Genomic DNA, 22,850 nt, shown 5'->3' with positions numbered 1-22,850 from the left:
AGGGTACACTGACCGATACCTACAGGGTACACTGACCGATACCTACAGGGTACACTGACCGATACCTACAGGGTACACTGACCGATACCTACAGGGTAAACTGAGAGGATACCTACAGGGTAAACTGAGAGGATACCTACAGGGTAAACTGAGAGGATACCTACAGGGTAAACTGAGAGGATACCTACAGGGTAAACTGAGAGGATACCTACAGGGTAAACTGAGAGGATACCTACAGGGTAAACTGAGAGGATACCTACAGGGTAAACTGAGAGGATACCTACAGGGTAAACTGACCGATACCTACAGGGTAAACTGAGAGGATAACTACAGGGTAAACTGACCGATACCTACAGGGTAAACTGAGAGGATACCTACAGGGTAAACTGACCGATACCTACAGGGTAAACTGAGAGGATACCTACAGGGTAAACTGACCGATACCTTGACATAAAATAAGGTTGGTTCAAATAAGAGGTAAAGGTTTTAAAGGCAAAGTGACAATTTAATGTTATTCATAAAATAATCACATTTTAAGAGAGAAAAAAAACAACTTTTGCTGTAGTGAAGTCTGATTGAGCTGATTGTACACAAACGGCAGTTGATTATAAACAACAGCAGTTATACTAGTATCCAACACTGAGTGTACAAAACATTAGGAACACCTGTTATTTCCATGACACAGACTGACGAGGTGAATCCAGGTGAAATCTATGATCCTTATTGATGTCACTTGTTAAATCCACTTAATCAGTGTAGATGAAGGGGAGGAGACATGTAGATGAGGGGGGGAGGAGACATGTAGATGAAGGGGAGGAGACAGGTTGAAGAAGGACTTTTTAAGCCTTTGAAACCTGGATTGTGTCTGTGAGCCATTCAGAGGGTGAATAGGCAAGACAGCAGATTTAAGTCCCTTTGAACAGGGTGGTAGTAGGTGCCAGGCGCACCAGTTTGTGTCAAGAACTGCAACGCTGCTGGGTTTTTCACGCTCAACAGTTTCCCATGTGTATCAAGAATGGTCCACCACCCAAAGGACATCCAGACAACTAGACACAACTGTGGGAAAGCATTGGAGTCAACATGGGCCAGCATCCCTGTGGAACGCTTTCCACACCTTGTAGAGTCAACATGGGCCAGCATCCCTGTGGAACGCTTTCCACACCTTGTAGAGGTGTGGAAAGCGTATTCCAAGCGTATTCCAAGATGCCACCATAAAGACACTCTCTTATCCTCCTGTAAAACACACTATATTAGCCTCTCGTCTTCCTGTATAAACCACTATAATAGTCTAATATCCTCCTGTATAAAACACTATAATAGTCTAATATCCTCCTGTATAAAACACTATAATAGTCTAATATCCTCCTGTATAAAACACTATAATAGTCTAATATCCTCCTGTATAAACCACTATAATAGTCTAATATCCTCCTGTATAAAACACTATACTAGTCTCTCATGTCCTCCTGTATAAAACACTATAATAGTCTCATGTCCTCCTGTATAAAACACTATACTCGTCTCTCTTGTCCTCCTGTATAAAAACACTATAAGTCTAATATCCTCCTGTATAAGACACTATAATAGTATCTTGCCCTCCTGTATAAGACACTATAATAGCCTCTTGCCCTCCTGTATAAAACACTATACTCGTCTATCCTGTCCTCCTGTACAAAACACTATAATAGCCTATTGTCCTCCTGTATAAAACACTTTAATAGTCTAACATCCTCCTGTATAAGACACTATAACAGCCTCTTGACCTCCTGTATGAAACACTATAATAGTCTAATATCCTCCTGTATAAGACACTATAACAGCCTCTTGTCCTCCTGTATAAGACACTATAATAGTGTCTTGTCCTCCTGTATAAGACACTATAACAGCCTCTTGTCCTCCTGTATAAGACACTATAATAGTGTCTTGTCCTCCTGTATAAGACACTATAATAGTGTCTTGTCCTCCTGTATAAGACACTATAATAGTGTCTTGTCCTCCTGTATAAAACACTATAATAGTCTAATATCCTCCTGTATAAGACACTATAATAGTGTCTTGTCCTCCTGTATAAGACACTATAATAGTGTCTTGTCCTCCTGTATAAAACACTATAATAGTCTAATATCCTCCTGTATAAGACACTATAATAGCCTCTTGTCCTCCTGTATAAAACACTATAATAAAAGAAAGAATGCTTCATACTCCACGATCTGGTTTTGACACTCTCTTTGACATTCCGGACCGAATTGCAGTCTGCTTTAACAAAATAACCACTTTGCAATGTCGGTCCGTTTCATCAGAATATGTCATGATAATAACATTTCAACCATCGTAGCTATATGTATAGTTCTCTGAGATATGTCTGTTGTATGTCTGTCATACAAAAGTCCTGGATTATATATTATGTCACCTCAAGCTGACATACGTGCTCTACGAGGTACGTCTGGTTCTTCATATTAGTTCTATATGTCTGTTGTATGTCTGTCATACAGAGGTCCGCGGTTTCCTGATGACAAGCTGCACGGGGCCTTCGCTGACGGCCTTGATGATGTTCCAGGCGTCGTAATGCATGAGGCCCTGCAGCGAGCGTCCGTTGACCTCCAGTACCTCGTCCCCCACGTCCACCACCCTCGACAGCTCCGCAGCACCACCTAGAGGAGGTTGGGTTCATTATGATCAGACGTTATAATAGGTCATAAATGGTCATGACAAGTATTACAACGCATTATAACTGTATCATAATGCATTATAACTATCATAATGCATTATAACTGTATCATAATGCATTATAACTGTATCATAATGCATTATAACTGTATCATAATGCATTATAACTATCATAATGCATTATAACTATCATAATGCATTATAACTGTATCATAATGCATTATAACTATCATAATGCATTATAACTGTATCATAATGCATTATAACTATCATAATGCATTATAACTATCATAATGCATTATAACTGCATGATACCTGAGTACTTAAATGTTGGATCTATAAAACCTTGTTGTAGATAGTGTAGGATTCTGAAAGCTCTCTTCCGCCATGACATCTCTCCTCTACATGTAACCCAACCCAGCTGTCTACACAGGATCTCTCCTCTACATGTAACCCAACCCAGCTGTCTACACAGGATCTCTCCTCTACATGTAACCCAACCCAGCTGTCTACACAGGATCTCTCCTCTACATGTAACCCAACCCAGCTGTCTCTCCTCTACATGCAGGATCTCTCCTCTCCTCTACATGTAACCCAACCCAGCTGTCTATGCAGGATCTCTCCTCTCCTCTACATGTAACCCAACCCAGCTGTCTACACAGGATCTCTCCTCTCCTCTACATGTAACCCAACCCAGCTGTCTATGCAGGATCTCTCCTCTCCTCTACATGTAACCCAACCCAGCTGTCTACACAGGATCTCTCCTCTCATGTAACCCAACCCAGCTGTCTACATGTAACCCAACCCAGCTGTCTATCTCTCCTCTCCTCTACATGCAGGATCTCTCCTCTCCTCTACATGTAACCCAACCTGTCAGCTGTCTGTCTACGCAGGATCTCTCCTCTACATGTAACCCAACCCAGCTGTCTACACAGGATCTCTCCTCTACATGGAGCTCTCTCCTCTCCTCTACATGTAACCCAACCCAGCTGTCTGTCTACACAGGATCTCTCCTCTACATGTAACCCAACCCAGCTGTCTATGCAGGATCTCTCCTCTCTCTACATGTAACCCAACCCAGCTGTCTATGCAGGATCTCTCCTCTACATGTAACCCAACCCAGCTGTCTGTCTACACAGGATCTCTCCTCTACATGTAACCCAACCCAGCTGTCTATCTCCTCTACATGTAACCCAACCCAGCTGTCTATGCAGGATCTCTCCTCTACATGTAACCCAACCCAGCTGTCTACACAGGATCTCTCCTCTACATGTAACCCAACCCAGCTGTCTACACAGGATCTCTCCTCTCCTCTACATGTAACCCAACCCAGCTGTCTATGCAGGATCTCTCCTCTACATGTAACCCAACCCAGCTGTCTATGCAGGATCTCTCCTCTACATGTAACCCAACCCAGCTGTCTATCTCTCCTCTACATGTAACCCAACCCAGCTGTCTACACAGGATCTCTCCTCTACATGTAACCCAACCCAGCTGTCTACGCAGGATCTCTCCTTTCCCAACCCAGCTCTCCTCTTTCTACATCTGTCTCAGGATCTCTCCTCTCTCTCCCTCTCACAGGATCTCCTCCTCTCCCCCCAGCTGTCTCTCTCTCCTTTCCCTCTCCTCTTTTCTCTCCTCTCCTCCTCCCCTCTCCTCTCCTCTCCTCTCCCTCTCCTCTCTTCTCCCTCCTCTCCTTTCCTCCTCCTCCTCTCTTCTCCCCCTCCTTTCCTCCTCCTCCTCCTCTCTTCTCTCCTCTCCTCTCCTCTCTCCCCCTCCTCTCCTCTTCCCCTCCTCTCCTCTCCTCTTCCCCTCCTCTCCTCTTCCCCTCCTCTCTTCATTGGAAAGTCTGTATTGGCAGACAAACTCACTGACCGTGTCTGTTTTGACTGCCATGCTGGGGAAATGCCCCCTCTGGTGGCCACACTGCCATACCACCATAGGAATAAAGACCAAGGTATTGGGTGTGTGTATACTTACGTTCCTGCGTTTGTGTGTGTGTGTGTGTGTGTGTGTGTTGGCTGACCTTTGAAGACTCGTTTAACGTTGAGGGGTAGGTCTCCTTGTGACGAGGCTTTGCCCCCCTCCAGACTAAAGCCCAGACCAGCTGACGTCTTCAGCAGCTCCACCCTCAGAGCCCCGTCAGGACCCACCTCCACCACTATGGGAACACACAGAGGCACAGTGAGCACCCAGTCCCGCAGGAATCTTGTCAGCTCTATACAAATAGCACTTTGGTTTTAGGAACTGAAGCCACTGCCTGTTCACCCCGCTACCATCCAGAAGGCGAGGTCAAGTACAGGTGCATCAAAGCTGGGACAGAGAGACTGAAAAACAGCTTCAGACTGTTAAACAGCCACCACTAACATTGAGTGGCTGCTGCCAACACACTGACACTGACTCAACTCCAGCCACTTTAATAATGGGAATTGTTGAAAAATATATCACTAGCCACTTTAAACAATGCTACTTAATATAATGTTTACATACCCTACATTATTCATCTCATATGTATATGTATATACTGTACTCTATATCATCTACTGCATCTTTATGTAATACATGTATCACTAGCCACTTTAAACTATGCCACTTTGTTTACATACCCTAGTTTACTCATCTCATATGTATATACTGCACTCGATACCATCTACTGCATCTTGCCTATGCTGCTCTGTACCATCACTCATTCATATATCTTTATGTACATATTCTTTATCCCTTTACACTTGTGTGTATAAGGTAGTAGTTTTGGAATTGTTAGCTTAGATTACTCGTTGATTATTACTGAATTGTCGGAACTAGAAGCAACAAGCATTTCGCTACACTCGCATTAACATCTGCTAACCATGTGTATGTGACAAATAAAATTTGATTTGAAGTGTGATTATGAAACAAAAAACCTTTTCTGATAATGGTTAATGAGAAAATGAGTTTTGATTAACGTCTCTATCAAACATGGTTATTGATACAGTATTATACAACGGGTGGGTCTAATGTTGAATGCTGATTGGTTAACATCTATATCAAACATGGTTATTGATACAGTATTATACAACGGGTGGGTCTAATGCTGAATGCTGATTGGTTAACATCTATATCAAACATGGTTATTGATACAGTATTATACAACGGGTGGGTCTAATGTTGAATGCTGATTGGTTAACATCTATATCAAACATGGTTATTGATACAGTATTATACAACGGGTGGGTCTAATGCTGAATGCTGATTGGTTAACATCTATATCAAACATGGTTATTGATACAGTATTATACAACGGGTGGGTCTAATGTTGAATGCTGATTGGTTAACATCTATATCAAACATGGTTATTGATACAGTATTATACAACGGGTGGGTCTAATGTTGAATGCTGATTGGTTAACATCTATATCAAACATGGTTATTGATTGATACAGTATCTAATGTTGAATGCTGATTGGTTAACATCTATATCAAACATGGTTATTGATACAGTATTATACAACGGGTGGGTCTAATGTTGAATGCTGATTGGTTAACATCTATATCAAACATGGTTATTGATACAGTATTATACAATGGGTGGGTCTAATGTTGAATGCTGATTGGTTAACATCTATATCAAACATGGTTATTGATACAGTATTATACAACGGGTGGGTCTAATGTTGAATGCTGATTGGTTAACATCTATTGATCAAATACATGGTTATTGATATTGGTTAACAGTATGGTTATACAATTATACGGGTGGGTCTAATGTTGAATGCTGATTGGTTAACATCTATATCAAACATGGTTATTGATACAGTATTATACAACGGGTGGGTCTAATGTTGAATGCTGATTGGTTAACATCTATATCAAACATGGTTATTGATACAGTATTATACAACGGGTGGGTCTAATGTTGAATGCTGATTGGTTAACATCTATATCAAACATGGTTATTGATACAGTATTATACAACGGGTGGGTCTAATGCTGAATGCTGATTGGTTAACATCTATATCAAACATGGTTATTGATACAGTATTATACAACGGGTGGGTCTAATGTTGAATGCTGATTGGTTAACATCTATATCAAACATGGTTATTGATACAGTATTATACAACGGGTGGGTCTAATGCTGAATGCTGATTGGTTAACATCTATATCAAACAAAATGGCAGAGAAGTTCCTTACTTTTCTGTTTGCAGGACAACCGTCCTCTAAATCAAATCAAATCAAAGTTTATTGGTCGTGTATATAGATTTGCAGATGTTATTTCAGGTGCAGCGTAATGATTGTGTTTCTAGCTCCAACAGTGCAGTAATACCTAATGCTTGTGTTTCTAGCTCCAACAGTACAGTAATACCTAATGATTGTGTTTCTAGCTCCAACAGTGCAGTAATACCTAATGATTGTGTTTCTAGCTTCCAACAGTGCAGTAATACCTAATGATTGTGTTTCTAGCTCCAACAGTACAGTAATACCTAATGATTGTGTTTCTAGCTCCAACAGTACAGTAATACCTAATGCTTGTGTTTCTAGCTCCAACAGTGCAGTAATACCTAATGCTTGTGTTTCTAGCTCCAACAGTGCAGTAATACCTAATGATTGTGTTTCTAGCTCAAACAGTGCAGTAATACCTAATGATTGTGTTTCTAGCTCCAACAGTGCAGTAATACCTAATGATTGTTTTCTAGCTCCAACAGTGCAGTAATACCTAATGATTGTTTTTCTAGCTCCAACAGTGCAGTAATACCTAATGATTGTGTTTCTAGATTCCAACAGTGCAGTAATACCTAATGATTGTGTTTCTAGCTTCCAACAGTACAGTAATACCTAATGATTGTGTTTCTAGCTCCAACAGTGCAGTAATACCTAATGATTGTGTTTCTAGCTCCAACAGTGCAGTAATACCTAATGCTTGTGTTTCTAGCTCCAACAGTGCAGTAATACCTAATGATTGTGTTTCTAGCTTCCAACAGTGCAGTAATACCTAATGCTTGTGTTTCTAGCTCCAACAGTGCAGTAATACCTAATGCTTGTGTTTCTAGCTCCAACAGTGCAGTAATACCTAATGATTGTGTTTCTAGCTCCAACAGTGCAGTAATACCTAATGATTGTGTTTCTAGCTCCAACAGTGCAGTAATACCTAATGATTGTGTTTCTAGCTCCAACAGTGCAGTAATACCTAATGATTGTGTTTCTAGCTCCAACAGTGCAGTAATACCTAATGCTTGTTTTTCTAGCTCCAACAGTGCAGTAATACCCAATGATTGTGTTTCTAGATTCCAACAGTGCAGTAATACCTAATGATTGTGTTTCTAGCTTCCAACAGTGCAGTAATACCTAATGATTGTGTTTCTAGCTTCCAACAGTGCAGTAATGTTGATTGTGTTTCTAGCTTCCAACAGTGCAGTAATACCTAATGATTGTGTTTCTAGCTCCAACAGTGCAGTAATACCTAATGATTGTGTTTCTAGATTCCAACAGTGCAGTAATACCTAATGATTGTGTTTCTAGATCCAACAGTGCAGTAATACCTAATGATTGTGTTTCTAGCTCCAACAGTACAGTAATACCTAATGATTGTGTTTCTAGCTCCAACAGTGCAGTAATACCTAATGATTGTGTTTCTAGCTCCAACAGTACAGTAATATCTAATGCTTGTGTTTCTAGATCAACAGTGCAGTAATACCTAATGATTGTGTTTCTAGCTCCAACAGTGTAATATCTAATGCTTGTGTTTCTAGATCCAACAGTGCAGTAATACCTAATGCTTGTGTTTCTAGATCCAACAGTGCAGTAATACCTAATGATTGTGTTTCTAGCTCCAACAGTGCAGTAATACCTAATGATTGTGTTTCTAGCTTCCAACAGTGCAGTAATACCTAATGCTTGTGTTTCTAGATCCAACAGTGCAGTAATACCTAATGATTGTGTTTCTAGCTTCCAACAGTGCAGTAATACCTAATGATTGTGTTTCTAGCTTCCAACAGTGCAGTAATACCTAATGATTGTGTTTCTAGCTCCAACAGTGCAGTAATACCTAATGATTGTGTTTCTAGCTCCAACAGTGCAGTAATACCTAATGATTGTGTTTCTAGCTTCCAACAGTGCAGTAATACCTAATGATTGTGTTTCTAGCTCCAACAGTGCAGTAATACCTAATGATTGTGTTTCTAGCTCCAACAGTGCAGTAATACCTAATGATTGTGTTTCTAGCTCCAACAGTGCCAACAGTCCAACAGTAGTATACCTAATGATTGTGTTTCTAGCTCCAACAGTGCAAATACCTAGTGTGCAGTAATACCTAATGCTTGTGTTTCTAGCTCCAACAGTGCAGTAATACCTAATGATTGTGTTTCTTGTGCAGTAATACCTAATGATTGTGTTTCTAGCTCCAACAGTGCAGTAATACCTAATGATTGTGTTTCTAGCTCAGTAATACCTAATGATTGTGTTTCTAGCTCCAACAGTGCAGTAATACCTAATGATTGTGTTTCTAGATCCAACAGTGCAGTAATACCTAATGATTGTGTTTCTAGCTTCAACAGTGCAGTAATACCTAATGATTGTGTTTCTAGCTTCCAACAGTGCAGTAATACCTAATGATTGTGTTTCTAGCTTCCAACAGTGCAGTAATACCTAATGATTGTGTTTCTAGCTCCAACAGTCCAACAGTGCAGTAATACCTAATGATTGTGTTTCTAGCTCCAACAGTGCAGTAATACCTAATGATTGTGTTTCTAGCTGCAGTAATACCTAATGATTGTGTTTCTAGATCCAACAGTGTGCAGTAATACCTAATGATTGTGTTTCTAGCTCCAACAGTCCAACAGTGCAGTAATACCTAATGATTGTGTTTCTAGCTCCAACAGTACAGTAATACTAATGCTTGTGTTTCTAGCTCCAACAGTACAGTAATACCTAATGATTGTGTTTCTAGTAGTAATACCTAATGATTGTGTTTCTAGCTCCAACAGTGCAGTCCAACAGTGCAGTAATACCTAATGCTTGTGTTTCTAGCTCCAACAGTACAGTAATACCTAATGCTTGTGTTTCTAGCTCCAACAGTGCAGTAATACCTAATGATTGTGTTTCTAGATCCAACAGTGCAGTAATACCTAATGATTGTGTTTCTAGATCCAACAGTGCAGTAATACCTAATGATTGTGTTTCTAGATCCAACAGTGCAGTAATACCTAATGATTGTGTTTCTAGCTCCAACAGTGCAGTAATACCTAATGATTGTGTTTCTAGCTCCAACAGTGCAGTAATACCTAATGATTGTGTTTCTAGCTCCAACAGTGCAGTAATACCTAATGATTGTGTTTCTAGCTCCAACAGTGCAGTAATACCTAATGATTGTGTTTCTAGCTCCAACAGTGCAGTAATACCTAATGATTGTGTTTCTAGCTCCAACAGTGCAGTAATACCTAATGATTGTGTTTCTAGATCCAACAGTGCAGTAATACCTAATGATTGTGTTTCTAGCTCCAACAGTGCAGTAATACCTAATGATTGTGTAATACCTAATGATTGTGTTTCTAGCTCCAACAGTGCAGTAATACCTAATGATTGTGTTTCTAGATGCCAACAGTGCAGTAATACCTAATGATTGTGTTTCTAGATGCCAACAGTGCAGTAATACCTAATGATTGTGTTTCTAGATGCAGTAATACCTAGTAGCTAATACAGTAATACCTAATGATTGTGTTTCTAGCTCCAACAGTGCAGTAATACCTAATGATTGTGTTTCTAGCTTCCAACAGTGCAGTAATACCTAATGATTGTGTTTCTAGCTCCAACAGTGCAGTAATACCTAATGATTGTGTTTCTAGCTCCAACAGTGCAGTAATACCTAATGATTGTGTTTCTAGCTCCAACAGTGCAGTAATACCTAATGATTGTGTTTCTAGCTTCCAACAGTGCAGTAATACCTAATGATTGTGTTTCTAGCTTCCAACAGTGCAGTAATACCTAATGATTGTGTTTCTAGATAACAGTGCAGTAATACCTAATGATTGTGTTTCTAGCTGCAGTAATACCTAATGATTGTGTTTCAGTGTGCAGTAATACCTAATGATTGTGTTTCTAGCTCCAACAGTGCAGTAATACCTAATGATTGTGTTTCTAGCTCCAACAGTACAGTAATACCTAATGATTGTGTTTCTAGCTCCAACAGTGCAGTAATACCTAATGATTGTGTTTCTAGCTCCAACAGTGCAGTAATACCTAATGATTGTGTTTCTAGCTCCAACAGTACAGTAATACCTAATGATTGTGTTTCTAGATCCAACAGTGCAGTAATACCTAATGATTGTGTTTCTAGCTCCAACAGTGCAGTAATACCTAATGATTGTGTTTCTAGCTCCAACAGTACAGTAATACCTAATGATTGTGTTTCTAGATCCAACAGTGCAGTAATACCTAATGACTAGCTAACAGTGCAGTAATACCTAATGATTGTGTTTCTAGCTCCAACAGTGCAGTAATACCTAATGATTGTGTTTCTAGATCCAACAGTGCAGTAATACCTAATGATTGTGTTTCTAGATCCAACAGTGCAGTAATACCTAATGATTAATGATTGTGTTTCTAGATCCAACAGTGCAGTAATACCTAATGATTGTGTTTCTAGATCCAACAGTGCAGTAATACCTAATGATTGTGTTTCTAGATCCAACAGTGCAGTAATACCTAATGATTGTGTTTCTTGTGTAATACCTAATGATTGTGTTTCTAGCTCCAACAGTGCAGTAATACCTAATGATTGTGTTTCTAGAATACCAACAGTGCAGTAATACCTAATGATTGTGTTTCTAGATCCAACAGTGCAGTAATACCTAATGATTGTGTTTCTAGATCCAACAGTGCAGTAATACCTAATGTTGTGTTTCTAGATCCAACAGTGCAGTAATACCTAATGATTGTGTTTCTAGATGTGTAATACCTAATGATTGTGTTTCTAGATCCAACAGTGCAGTAATACCTAATGATTGTGTTTCTAGATCCAACAGTCAGTAATACCTAATGATTGTGTTTCTAGTCCAACAGTGCAGTAATACCTAATGATTGTGTTTCTAGATCCAACAGTGCAGTAATACCTAATGATTGTGTTTCTAGATCCAACAGTGCAGTAATACCTAATGATTGTGTTTCTAGATCCAACAGTGCAGTAATACCTAATGATTGTGTTTCTAGCTTCCAACAGTGCAGTAATACCTAATGATTGTGTTTCTAGATCCAACAGTGCAGTAATACCTAATGATTGTGTTTCTAGCTTCCAACAGTGCAGTAATACCTAATGTTGTGTTTCTAGATCAGTAGTAATACCTAATGATTGTGTTTCTAGCTCCAACAGTGCAGTAATACCTAATGATTGTGTTTCTAGATCCAACAGTGCAGTAATACCTAATGATTGTGTTTCTAGCTCAGTGCAGTAATACCTAACAGTGCAGTAATACCTAACAGTGAGTTACCTAATGTTGTTTTCTAGATCCAACAGTGCAGTAATACCTAATGATTGTGTTTCTAGATCCAACAGTACAGTAATACCTAATGATTGTGTTTCTAGCTCCAACAGTACAGTAATACCTAATGATTGTGTTTCTAGCTCCAACAGTGCAGTAATACCTAATGATTGTGTTTCTAGATCCAACAGTGCAGTAATACCTAATGCTTGTGTTTCTAGATCCAACAGTGCAGTAATACCTAATGATTGTGTTTCTAGCTCCAACAGTACAGTAATACCTAATGATTGTGTTTCTAGATCCAACAGTACAGTAATACCTAATGATTGTGTTTCTAGCTCCAACAGTACAGTAATACCTAATGATTGTGTTTCTAGATCCAACAGTACAGTAATACCTAATGATTGTGTTTCTAGATCCAACAGTGCAGTAATACCTAATGATTGTGTTTCTAGATCCAACAGTGCAGCAATACAAAAACAATACACACATCATCCATGAAGTAAAAATAAAGAATTAAAGAAACATCAGAACAAACAATGTCAGAGTCCGGCATACAGAGCATTCAGAAAGTATTCAGACTCCTTGACTTTTTCCACATTTTGTTACATTACAGCCTTATTCTAAAATGGATTACATTTTTTTTTAAATGCTCAGCAATCTATAATTACAAAACGAAAACAGGTTTAAATTTTTTTTTATTGAAATTTGCTGAGACACAAAATTGAACTCAGGTGCATCCTGTTTCCATTGATCATCCTTGAGATGTTTCTACAACTTGATTGGAGTCAACCTGTGGTAAATTCAATTGATTGGACATGATTTGGAAAGGCACATATCTGTCTATATAAGGTCCCACAGCTGACAGAGCATGTCAGAGCAAAAACCAAAGGTCAATGAGGTCAAAGGAATTGTCCGTAGAGCTCCGAGACACAGATCTGGAGAAGGGTGCCAAAACATTTCTGCAGCATTGAAGGTCCCCAAGAACACAGTGGCCTCCATCATTCTTAAATGGAAGAAGTTTGGAACCAGCAAGACTCTCCCTAGAACTGGCCGCCTGGCCAAACTGAGCAATTGGGAAAGAAGGGCCTTGGTTAGAGTGGTGACCAAGAACCCAATAGTCACTCTGACAGAGCTCCAGAATTCATCTGTGGAGATGGGAGAACCTTCAAGAAGGACAACCATTTTTGCAGCACTCCACCAATCAGGACTTAATGGTAGAGTGGCCAGACGGAAGCCACTACTCAATAAAAGGCTCGCTTGGAATTTGCTAAAAAGCACCTAAAGGACTCTCAGACCATGAGAAACAAGATTCTCTGGTCTGATGAAACCAAGATTGAACTCTTTGGCTTGAATGCCAAGTGTCACGTCTGGAGGAAACCTGGCACCATCCCTACGGTGAAGCATGGTGATGGCAGCATCATGCTGTTGGGATGTTTTTCAGCGGTAGGGACTGAGAGACTAGTCAGGATCGAGGGGAAAGATGAACGGAGCAGAGAACAGAGAGATCCATGATGAAAGACCTGCTCCAGAGCACACAGGACCTCAGACTGGGGCAAAGGTTCACTTCCCAACAGGACAACGACCCTAAGTACACAGCCAAGACTACGCAAGAGTGGCTTCGAGACAAGTCTCTGAATGTCCTTGAATGGCCCAGCCAGAGACCGGACATGAACCCAATCTAACAACTCTGGGGAGACCTAAAAATAGCTGTGCAGCGACGCTCCCCATTCCAACCCGACAGAGCTTGAGTGGATCTGCAGAGAAGAATGGTAGAAACTCCCAAATACAGGTGTGCCAAGCTTGTAGCGTCATACCCAATAAAAAAATTAGTAGAGAGAATGATTTATTTCAGCTTTGGAAGACCCATTTGTGACCAAGCTTTAACATCCTGACTGATGTCTTGAGATGTTGCTTCAATATATCTGCACAGAAAGAAACCATGATTAATGTAAATGTAATTGTTTGTATGTATGTTATGTATGTTATGTATGTTACGTATGTTATGTCATTGGGTGTCAGTTGTTTAGTGAACTCTGCCATGACGTGCTGTAGCACTAGGCAGAAACATTACTAGTCCAATTCACTCCTCTCTTTCTAAATATGCTATTAAATCTAAACTTGTTCATTTTCTTTGTTTAAGACTTAATGATGTGATTAACACATTACACGGACTTAGAACAACCATACCGAGAGTAAACAGGTCCTACTAGATCTAAAACCAGGAAAAATTTAATATATCTGCCATTTAATATTCTGCAATAACTTAAGTTGTTTATTAACCATTAGTTTCCCCGTTGACAGAAAAACACATCTCCTGTACACCAAGGCCTCAGGGAAGAGTTGCAGGGTATAGGAGAAGAATGTGTCTATTTGAAAGCTACAATAAAAAAATGTGCAGATCACTCCGGCTTTGCAGTATGTTATTGTTTCCTATCCTGTACCTCCCAGTCCCATAACAGATCTAGTCGTCTCAGGCCGGTTCTCTCTGCATCCCAGGGAGTAGCTTCTTCCGGTGTGGTGGGACAGGTCATGTTGTCTCGGGGACATCTGTCCTTCACTGTCCTTCCCCCTGCGAATAACCACCAGGACCTGAGAGGACAGTCTAGCATGGTGGAGACAGGACACGGCTTCTACGTGGGACATCCCCTCCAAGCTGCTGCCGTTGATGGACAGGATACTGTCCCCACGCTGAATGGTTCCTTCCAGGCCGGCCACGCCTTTAGAGAACACCCGATGGACCTGCCCCAAACAGAGGTAAGTGGGAGAGTTAAGAAGTGAAGTTAAATCCCAAATCAACTTCTAGCCCCTACACACTAGGCACTCCAATATATCTAAAGGGATTGGATTGATGGTAAGTGGAGTGGGTGAGTAATGAATTGTTCAACATTGAATAGAGACAAAAAAAATTGTTTACTCTAGGTTTCTCATTACTTACTCCATATCTTTCATGACACATTTTCAAATGATTTTTTGTTTTTGTTTTTAAACATGTACTGTACTACTGTAATACTGCTGTTATACTACTGTAATACTACTGTAATACTGTTATACTACTGTAATACTACTGTTATCTTCTTATGGCTGGGGGGCAGTATTGAGTAGCTTGGATGAATAAGTTGCCCAAAGTAAACGGCCTGCTCCTCAGTCTCAGCTGCTAATATATGCATATTATTATTAGTATTGGATAGAAACACTCTAAAGTTTCTAAAACTGTTTGAATGATGTCTGTGAGTATAACAGAACTCATATGGCAGGCAAAATCCTGAGGAGAAATCAAAACAGGAAGTGAGAAATCTGATTTTTGTATGTATTCACCAGAGTCCCCAATGAAATCCCCTTGAGATACGAATGATGTTGCACTGCCTAGGGGTTCCACTAGATGTCAACCATCAATATAAATTATAATGAGACTTCTAGGGTGTTGTGGGAGTGAATGAGAGCAGAATATCTCAGGTGTCTATCAAGCAGCCATTTTCTGATCATGTTTATTCCTCATGGTATTCACTTGCGTTCCATTGCTCACGAAGACAAGAAGGAATACTCCGGTTGGAACTTTATTGAAGCTATATGTTAAAAACATCCTAATGATTGATTCTGTACTTAGTTTGAAATGTTTCTTTGACCCGTAATATAACTCTTTGACGTTTTTGTCCGATGTAACGATGACCAGAATGAGCGTTTGGATATGTATACCAAACGCGCTGACAAAAGAAGGTATTTGGACATAAATAACGGATATTATCGAACGAAATCAAACATTTATTGTGGGCGTGGGACTCCTGGAGTGCTTTCTGATGTAGATCATCAAAGGTAAGATTTTTACTTCTGAGCACCGTCTCTGATTATTGCATGGGTTTCTTTTTCCGTAAAGTTTTTTTGAAATCTGACACTGCGGTTGCATTAAAGAGAGGTATATCTATTATACCATGTGTATAACTTGTATAATCATCTACATTTATGATGAGTATTTCTGTTGAATGATGTGGCTATGCAAAATCACTGGATGTTTTTGGAACTAGTGAATGTAGTAACGCGCCAATGTAAACTCATATTTTGATAAATATGAACTTTATCAAACAAAACATACATATATTGTGTAACATGAAGTCCTTGAAGTGTCATCTGATGAAGATCATCAAAGGTTAGTGATTCATTTTATCTCTATTTGTGGTTTTTGTGACTCTGGCTGGAAAATCTTTGGCTGGAAAAATGGCTGTGTTTTCTGTGACTTGGTGGTGACCTAACATAATCGTTTGGTGCTTTTGCTGTAAAGCCTATGTGAAATCAGACCCTGTGGTGGGATTAACAACGAGATTAGCTTTAAAATGGTATGAGATACATGTATGTTTGAGGAATTTTAAATATGAGATTTTTGATGTTTTGAAATTGGCGCCCTGCACTTTCACTGGCTGGTGTCATATCGCTCCCGTTAACGGGATTGCAGCCATAAGAAGTTATACTACTGTAATACTACTGTTATACTACTGTAATACTATTGTTATACTATTGTTATACTACTGTAATACTACTGTTATACTACTGTAATACTATTGTTATACTACTGTAATACTACTGTTATACTACTGTTATACTACTGTAATACTACTGGTATACTACTGGTATACTGCTGTAATACTACCGTAATAATACTGTTATACTACTGTTATACTACCGTAATACTACTGTAGTACTACTGTAATACTACTGTAATACTACTGTTATAATACTGTTATACTACTGTAATACTACCATTATACTACTGGTATACTACTGTTATACTACTGTTATACTACTGGTATACTACTGTAATACTACTGTTATACTACTGTTATACTACTGTACTTACAGTTATGGACTTCTGCTCAAGGTCCATTCCACCAGCGATGCTGAAACCAAGTCCGGATCCCTCTTCTTTGGAGAAGACTACAAAGTGGGTATCATCTTTATCCTAGGTGGGGGGGGCAGAAACAACACACACAACATGAATCTTTCAAGACAAGGATGACAATACTTCAACAATGTCTCAGACATTATATCCCTGACACTCCTCTCCTCTAGCCTGGTGCTGTCTTAACAACTCCTATTTTCATTTTTTTATTTCACCTTTATTTAACCAGGTAGGCAAGTTGAGAACATGTTCTCATTTACAATAGCGACCTGGCCAAGATAAAGCAAAGCAGTTCGACACATACAACAACACAGAGTTACACATGGAGTAAAACAAACATACAGTTAATAATACAGTAGAAAAATAAGTCTATATATAATGTGAGCAAATGAGGTGAGATAAGGGAGGTAAAGGCAAAAAAAAAGGCCATGGTGGCGAAGTAAATACAATATAGCAAGTAAAACACTGGAATGGTAGATTTGCAGTGGAAGAACGTGCAAAGTAGAAATATAAATAATGGGATGCAAAGGAGTAAAATAAATCAATAAATACAGTAGGGGAAGTGGTAGTTGTTTGGGCTACATTATAGATGGGCTATGTACAGGTGCATTAATCTGTGAGCTGCTCTGACAGCTGGTGCTTACAGCTAGTGAGGGAGTGTTTCCAGTTTCAGAGATTTTTGTAGTTCGTTCCACTCATTGGCAACAGAGAACTGGAAGGAGAAGCGGCCAAATGAGGAATTGGCTTTGGGGTGACTAGAGAGATATACCTGCTGGAGCGTGTGCTGCAGGTGGGTGATGCTATGGTGACCAGCGAGCTGAGATAAGGGGGGACTTTACCTAGCAGGGTCTTGTAGATGACCTAGAGCCAGTGGGTTTGGCAACGAGTATGAAGTGAGGGCCAGCCAACGAGAGCGTACAGGTCACAGTGGTGGGTAGTATATGGGGCTTTGGTGACAAAACGGATTGCACTGTGATAGACTGCATCCAATTTATTGAGTAGGGTATTGGAGGCTATTTTGTAAATGACATCGCGAAGTCGAGGATCGGTAGGATGGTGAGTTTTACGAGGGTATGTTTTGCAGCATGAGTGAAGGATGCTTTGTTGCGAAATAGGAAGCCAATTCTAGATTTAACTTTGGATTGGAGATGTTTGATGTGAGTCTGGAAGGAGAGTTTACAGTCGAACCAGACACCTAGGTATTTGTTATACTACTGTCCACATATTCTAAGTCAGAACCGTCCAGAGTAGTGGGCAGGTGCAGGCAGCGATCGGTTGAAGAGCATGCATTTAGTTTTACTTGTATTTAAGAGCAGTTGGAGGCCACAGAAGGAGAGTTGTATGGCATTGAAGCTCGTCTGGAGGTTTGTTAACACACTGTCCAAAGAAGGGCCAGAAGTATACAGAATGGTGTCGTCTGCATAGAGGTGGATCAGAGACTCACCAGCAGCAAGAGCGACATCATTGATGTATACAGAGAAGAGAGTCGGCCCAAGAATTGAACCCTGTGGCACCCCCATAGAGACTGCCAGAGGCACGGACAACAGGCCCTCCGATTTGACACACTGAACTCTATCAGAGAAGTAGTTGGTGAACCAGGCGAGGAAATCATTTGAGAAACCAAGGCTATCGAGTCTGCCGATGAGGATGTGGTGATTGTCAGGTGATTTCTTATCGATGGCGGTTACGATATCGTTTAGGACCTTGAGCGTGGCGGAGGTGCACCCATGACCAGCTCTGAAACCAGATTGCATAGTGGAGAAGGTGCGGTGGGATTTCTTAATGGTCGGTTATCTGTTTGTTGACTTGGCTTTCGAAAGACCTTAGAAAGGCAGAGTAGGATAGATATAGGTCTGTAGCAGTTTGGTTCAAGAGTGTCCCTCCTTTGAAGAGGGGGATGACTGTGGGAGATCTTTGGGGATCTCAGACGACACGAAAGAGAGGTTGGACAGGCTAGTAATAGGGGTTGCAACAATTTCGGCAGATAATTTTAGAAAGAAAGGGTCCAGATTGTCTAGCCCGGCTGATTTGTATGGGTCCAGATTTTGCAGCTCTTTCAGAACATCAGCTGACTGGATTTGGGAGAAGGAGAAATAGGGAAGGCTTGGGCGGTTGCTGTGGGGGGTGCAGTGCTGTTGACTGGGGTAGGGGTAGCCAGGTGGAAAGCATGGCCAGCCGTAGAAAAATGCTTATTGAAATTCTCAATTATAGTGGATTTATCGGTGGTGACAGAGTTTCCTATCCTCAGTGCAGTGGGCAGCTGGGAGGAGATGTTCTTATTCTCCATGGACTTTACTGTGTCCAATAACTTTTTTGAGTTTGTGTTGCAGGAAGCAAATTTCTGCTTGAAAAAGCTAGCCTTGGCTTTTGTAACTGCCTGTGTATATTGGTTTCTTCCCTGAAAAGTTGCATATCACGGGAGCTGTTCGATGCTAATGCAGAACGCCACAGGTTGTTTTTGTGTTGGTTAAGGGCAGTCAGGTCTGGAGAGAACCAAGTGCTATATCTGTTCCTGGTTCTACATTTCTTGAATGGGGCATGCTTATTTAAGATGGTGAGGAAAGGCATTTTTTTAAATAACCAGGCATCCTCTACTGATGGGATGAGGTCAATATCCTTCCAGGATTCCAGTATATGGTCAATGTCATGCCAAATACCGTTGGAAAGAGGGCACAAACAGATGTAGGACCATGCTACCTTTCCTCAACCTAATATCTGAAGTGTTTAGTTATTTGTGCTATTGTGTTCATTTCCCAAAAGCCATCTTTTATTATCTAAACTCATCCCCTGTTAACCCTGAACTACCGGATCCCCTGAACTACCTGATCCCCTGAACTACCTGATCCCCTGAACTACCTGATCCCCTGAACTACCTGATCCCCTGAACTACCTGATCCCCTGAACTACCTGATCCCCTGAACAACCGGATCCCCTGAACTACCTGATCCCCTGAACAACCGGATCCCCTGAACAACCGGATCCCCTGAACTACCGGATCCCCTGAACTACGTGAACTACCTGAACTACATAATCCCTTGTTTACCCTGAACTACTGGATCCCTTGTTTACCCTGAACTACCTGCTCCCTTGTTTACCCTGAACTACCTTCTCCCTTGTTTACTCTGAACTACCAGATCCCTTGTTTACCCTGAACTACCGGATCCCTTGTTTACCCTGAACTACCTGCTCCCTTGTTTACCCTGAACTACCTTCTCCCTTGTTTACTCTGAACTACCAGATCCCTTGTTTACCCTGAACTACCTGCTCCCTTGTTTACCCTGAACTACCTAATAAATGGACCTGAGAACTGAGAGATCCTGGTGTTCTTAGACACTCCACTGAGAAGCACTCCATCCCACACCAGCAACCCTCCAATATTTTTCACTAATGGAGCCAACAGATGCAGCTACAGACAGACGTCTCTGGTTACCTCAGAGAGAGAATTGGTTTCCTTCAGCAGGGCCAACATGTGTTTGTGTGTTAGTCCTGAGAGATAAAAAATAAATACAATGTTGGGGGGGATTATTTTTTTCATTATCCAATTGGAAGTTAGTCTTGTCCCATCGCTGCAACTCCCGTGCATCCTCCGAAACACAACCCAGCCAAGCCACACAGCTTCTTGACACAACGCCTGCTTAACCCGGAAGCCAGCCGCACCAATGTGTCGGAGGAAACACTGTACACCTAGTCCGGCCCACCACAGGAGTCGCTAGTGCGCGATGGGACAGGAACATCCCTGCCGACCAAACCCTCCCTTAACCCGGACAACTCAGGTCAATTGTGCACCGCTCCATGGGTCTCCCTGTCGCGGCCAGCTGCGACCGAGCCTGGACTCAAACCAGGATTTCTAGTGACACAGCTAGCACTGTGATGCAATGTCTTACACCACTGGGCCACTCGGGAGGGCAGGGGGGATTATTAACAACTACTTCCATTTTTTGGTGAGTTCTAGAGAGAAATCAAATCGTTCACAATAGAAATTTAGTAGTTTTCATTAGGCAAATCCTCAACCTAGTTCAGCGCAGAAAACGTGGTAATTAACTACAATGACCATAATCCATTGCACTTGTTCATTGAAGGCCCAGGATAGAAGCGGATACACACAGACCACATGAGAGAGGAATCAACACAACACAAGAGAGGGATAGAGACAGTTGATGAGGTAGCTACTAAAACGATTTGGTCAGACAGCTCTGCAGCATAGCTAGTAGCCTAGCTAAATAGGATCAATCAATGGGGAGCACAGACATAACATTACATGGTTGTCTGGCTGGCTGGCTGCTACTGCCTCAGCAGAGATGAGATGATGACTTTAAGGATTTAAATAATGAAGTAATAAACCCAACTGAAATATTTTATTAAAGTAATATCAATAAATGATGGACACGCCCCCACAGAAATGGGCCTTCTGCATCTGCAGTGGAAGGTGGCAGAGGCACAGCAGTGTTTATCAGACCGGGGGACATTCCATCTGCAGTGGAAGGTGGCAGAGCTATAGCAGTGTTTATCAGACCAGAGGACACTCCATCTGCAGTGGAAGGTGGCAGAGCCACAGCAGTGTTGGTCAGACCAGGGGACATTCCATCTGCAGTGGAAGGTGGCAGAGCCACAGCAGTGTTGGTCAGACCAGGGGACATTCCATCTGCAGTGGAAGGTGGCAGAGCTATAGCAGTGTTTATCAGACCAGGGGACACTCCATCTGCAGTGGAAGGTGGCAGAGCTATAGCAGTGTTTATCAGTCCATCTGCAGTGGAAGGTGGGGCTACATGTCCATCTGCAGTGGAAGGTGGCAGAGCTATAGCAGTGTTTATCAGACCAGGGGACATTCCATCTGCAGTGGAAGGTGGCAGAGCTATAGCAGTGTTGGTCAGACCAGGGGACATTCCATCTGCAGTGGAAGGTGGCAGAGCTATAGCAGTGTTTATCAGACCAGGGGACATTCCATCTGCAGTGGAAGGTGGCAGAGCTATAGCAGTGTTTATCAGACCAGGGGACATTCCATCTGCAGTGGAAGGTGGCAGAGCTATAGCAGTGTTGGTCAGACCAGGGGACATTCCATCTGCAGTGGAAGGTAGCAGAGCTATAGCAGTGTTGGTCGGACCAGGGGACATTCCATCTGCAGTGGAAGGTGGCAGAGCTATAGCAGTGTTTATCAGACCAGGGGACATTCCATCTGCAGTGGAAGGTGGCAGAGCTATAGCAGTGTTGGTCAGACCAGGGGACATTCCATCTGCAGTGGAAGGTAACAGAACTAGAGCAGTGTTTATCAGACCAGGAGACATCCCATCTGAGGTGAAAGGTAACAGAACTAGAGCAGTGTTTATCAGACCAGGAGACATCCCATCTGAGGTGAAAGGTAACAGAACTAGAGCAGTGTTCATCAGACCAGGAGACATCCCATCTGAGGTGAAAGGTAACAGAACTAGAGCAGTGTTTATCAGACCAGGAGACATCCCATGACAACGTTTAGCTCTAAGTGTCACGGGACTTGTCTGAATGTAACCCAGTACCGGGCTGAAAAATGAATGGAAGTGAATGGGGCATTTCCACAACAAAGGTATAGAGCTAATTCCACTGTAAATGTAAATGTATTTTTAATTTGTTTAGCTTTCTAATATCTCTCAGATATAGGACAGACACTTCAAAACCGACCTACTTTTGATTTATTTTGGGACTGTCTGTTATTTTGGGACTGCCAAATTAAAATGTTAAAAAATGTAAATATATTATATTTACAGGTGTCCTAAAATTCTAAATAAAATATCTAAATAATCCTTTGTATGACCATCTTAAAACAATTCCATATGACTATCTTAAAACAATTCCGTATGTTAGCTTAT

General features: G+C 41.2%; 1 protein-coding gene across 1 annotated transcript in view; it reads right to left on the bottom strand.

The window, feature by feature from the left end:
* Window positions 1–1,049: 1,049 nt before the first annotated feature.
* The window catches only part of LOC112262507 (PDZ domain-containing protein 2), a 242,216-nt gene continuing 220,415 nt past the window's right edge, over window positions 1,050–22,850 (bottom strand). The window contains exons 22-25 of the mRNA XM_042331146.1: window positions 16,969–17,070; window positions 14,564–14,861; window positions 4,694–4,828; window positions 1,050–2,651 (exon numbers count right to left, since the gene is read on the bottom strand). Of these exons, the coding sequence (XP_042187080.1) occupies window positions 2,485–2,651; window positions 4,694–4,828; window positions 14,564–14,861; window positions 16,969–17,070 (702 nt within the window). The 3' untranslated portion in view covers window positions 1,050–2,484. The remainder of the gene's footprint in view (window positions 2,652–4,693; window positions 4,829–14,563; window positions 14,862–16,968; window positions 17,071–22,850) is intronic.

The sequence above is a fragment of the Oncorhynchus tshawytscha genome, linkage group LG12 (genome assembly GCF_018296145.1).
Source record: "Oncorhynchus tshawytscha isolate Ot180627B linkage group LG12, Otsh_v2.0, whole genome shotgun sequence".
Classification (NCBI taxonomy): Eukaryota; Metazoa; Chordata; class Actinopteri; order Salmoniformes; family Salmonidae; genus Oncorhynchus; species Oncorhynchus tshawytscha.
The sequence above is the reverse complement of the archived record's forward strand: the minus strand, read 5'-3'. Positions and strand labels throughout refer to the sequence as shown.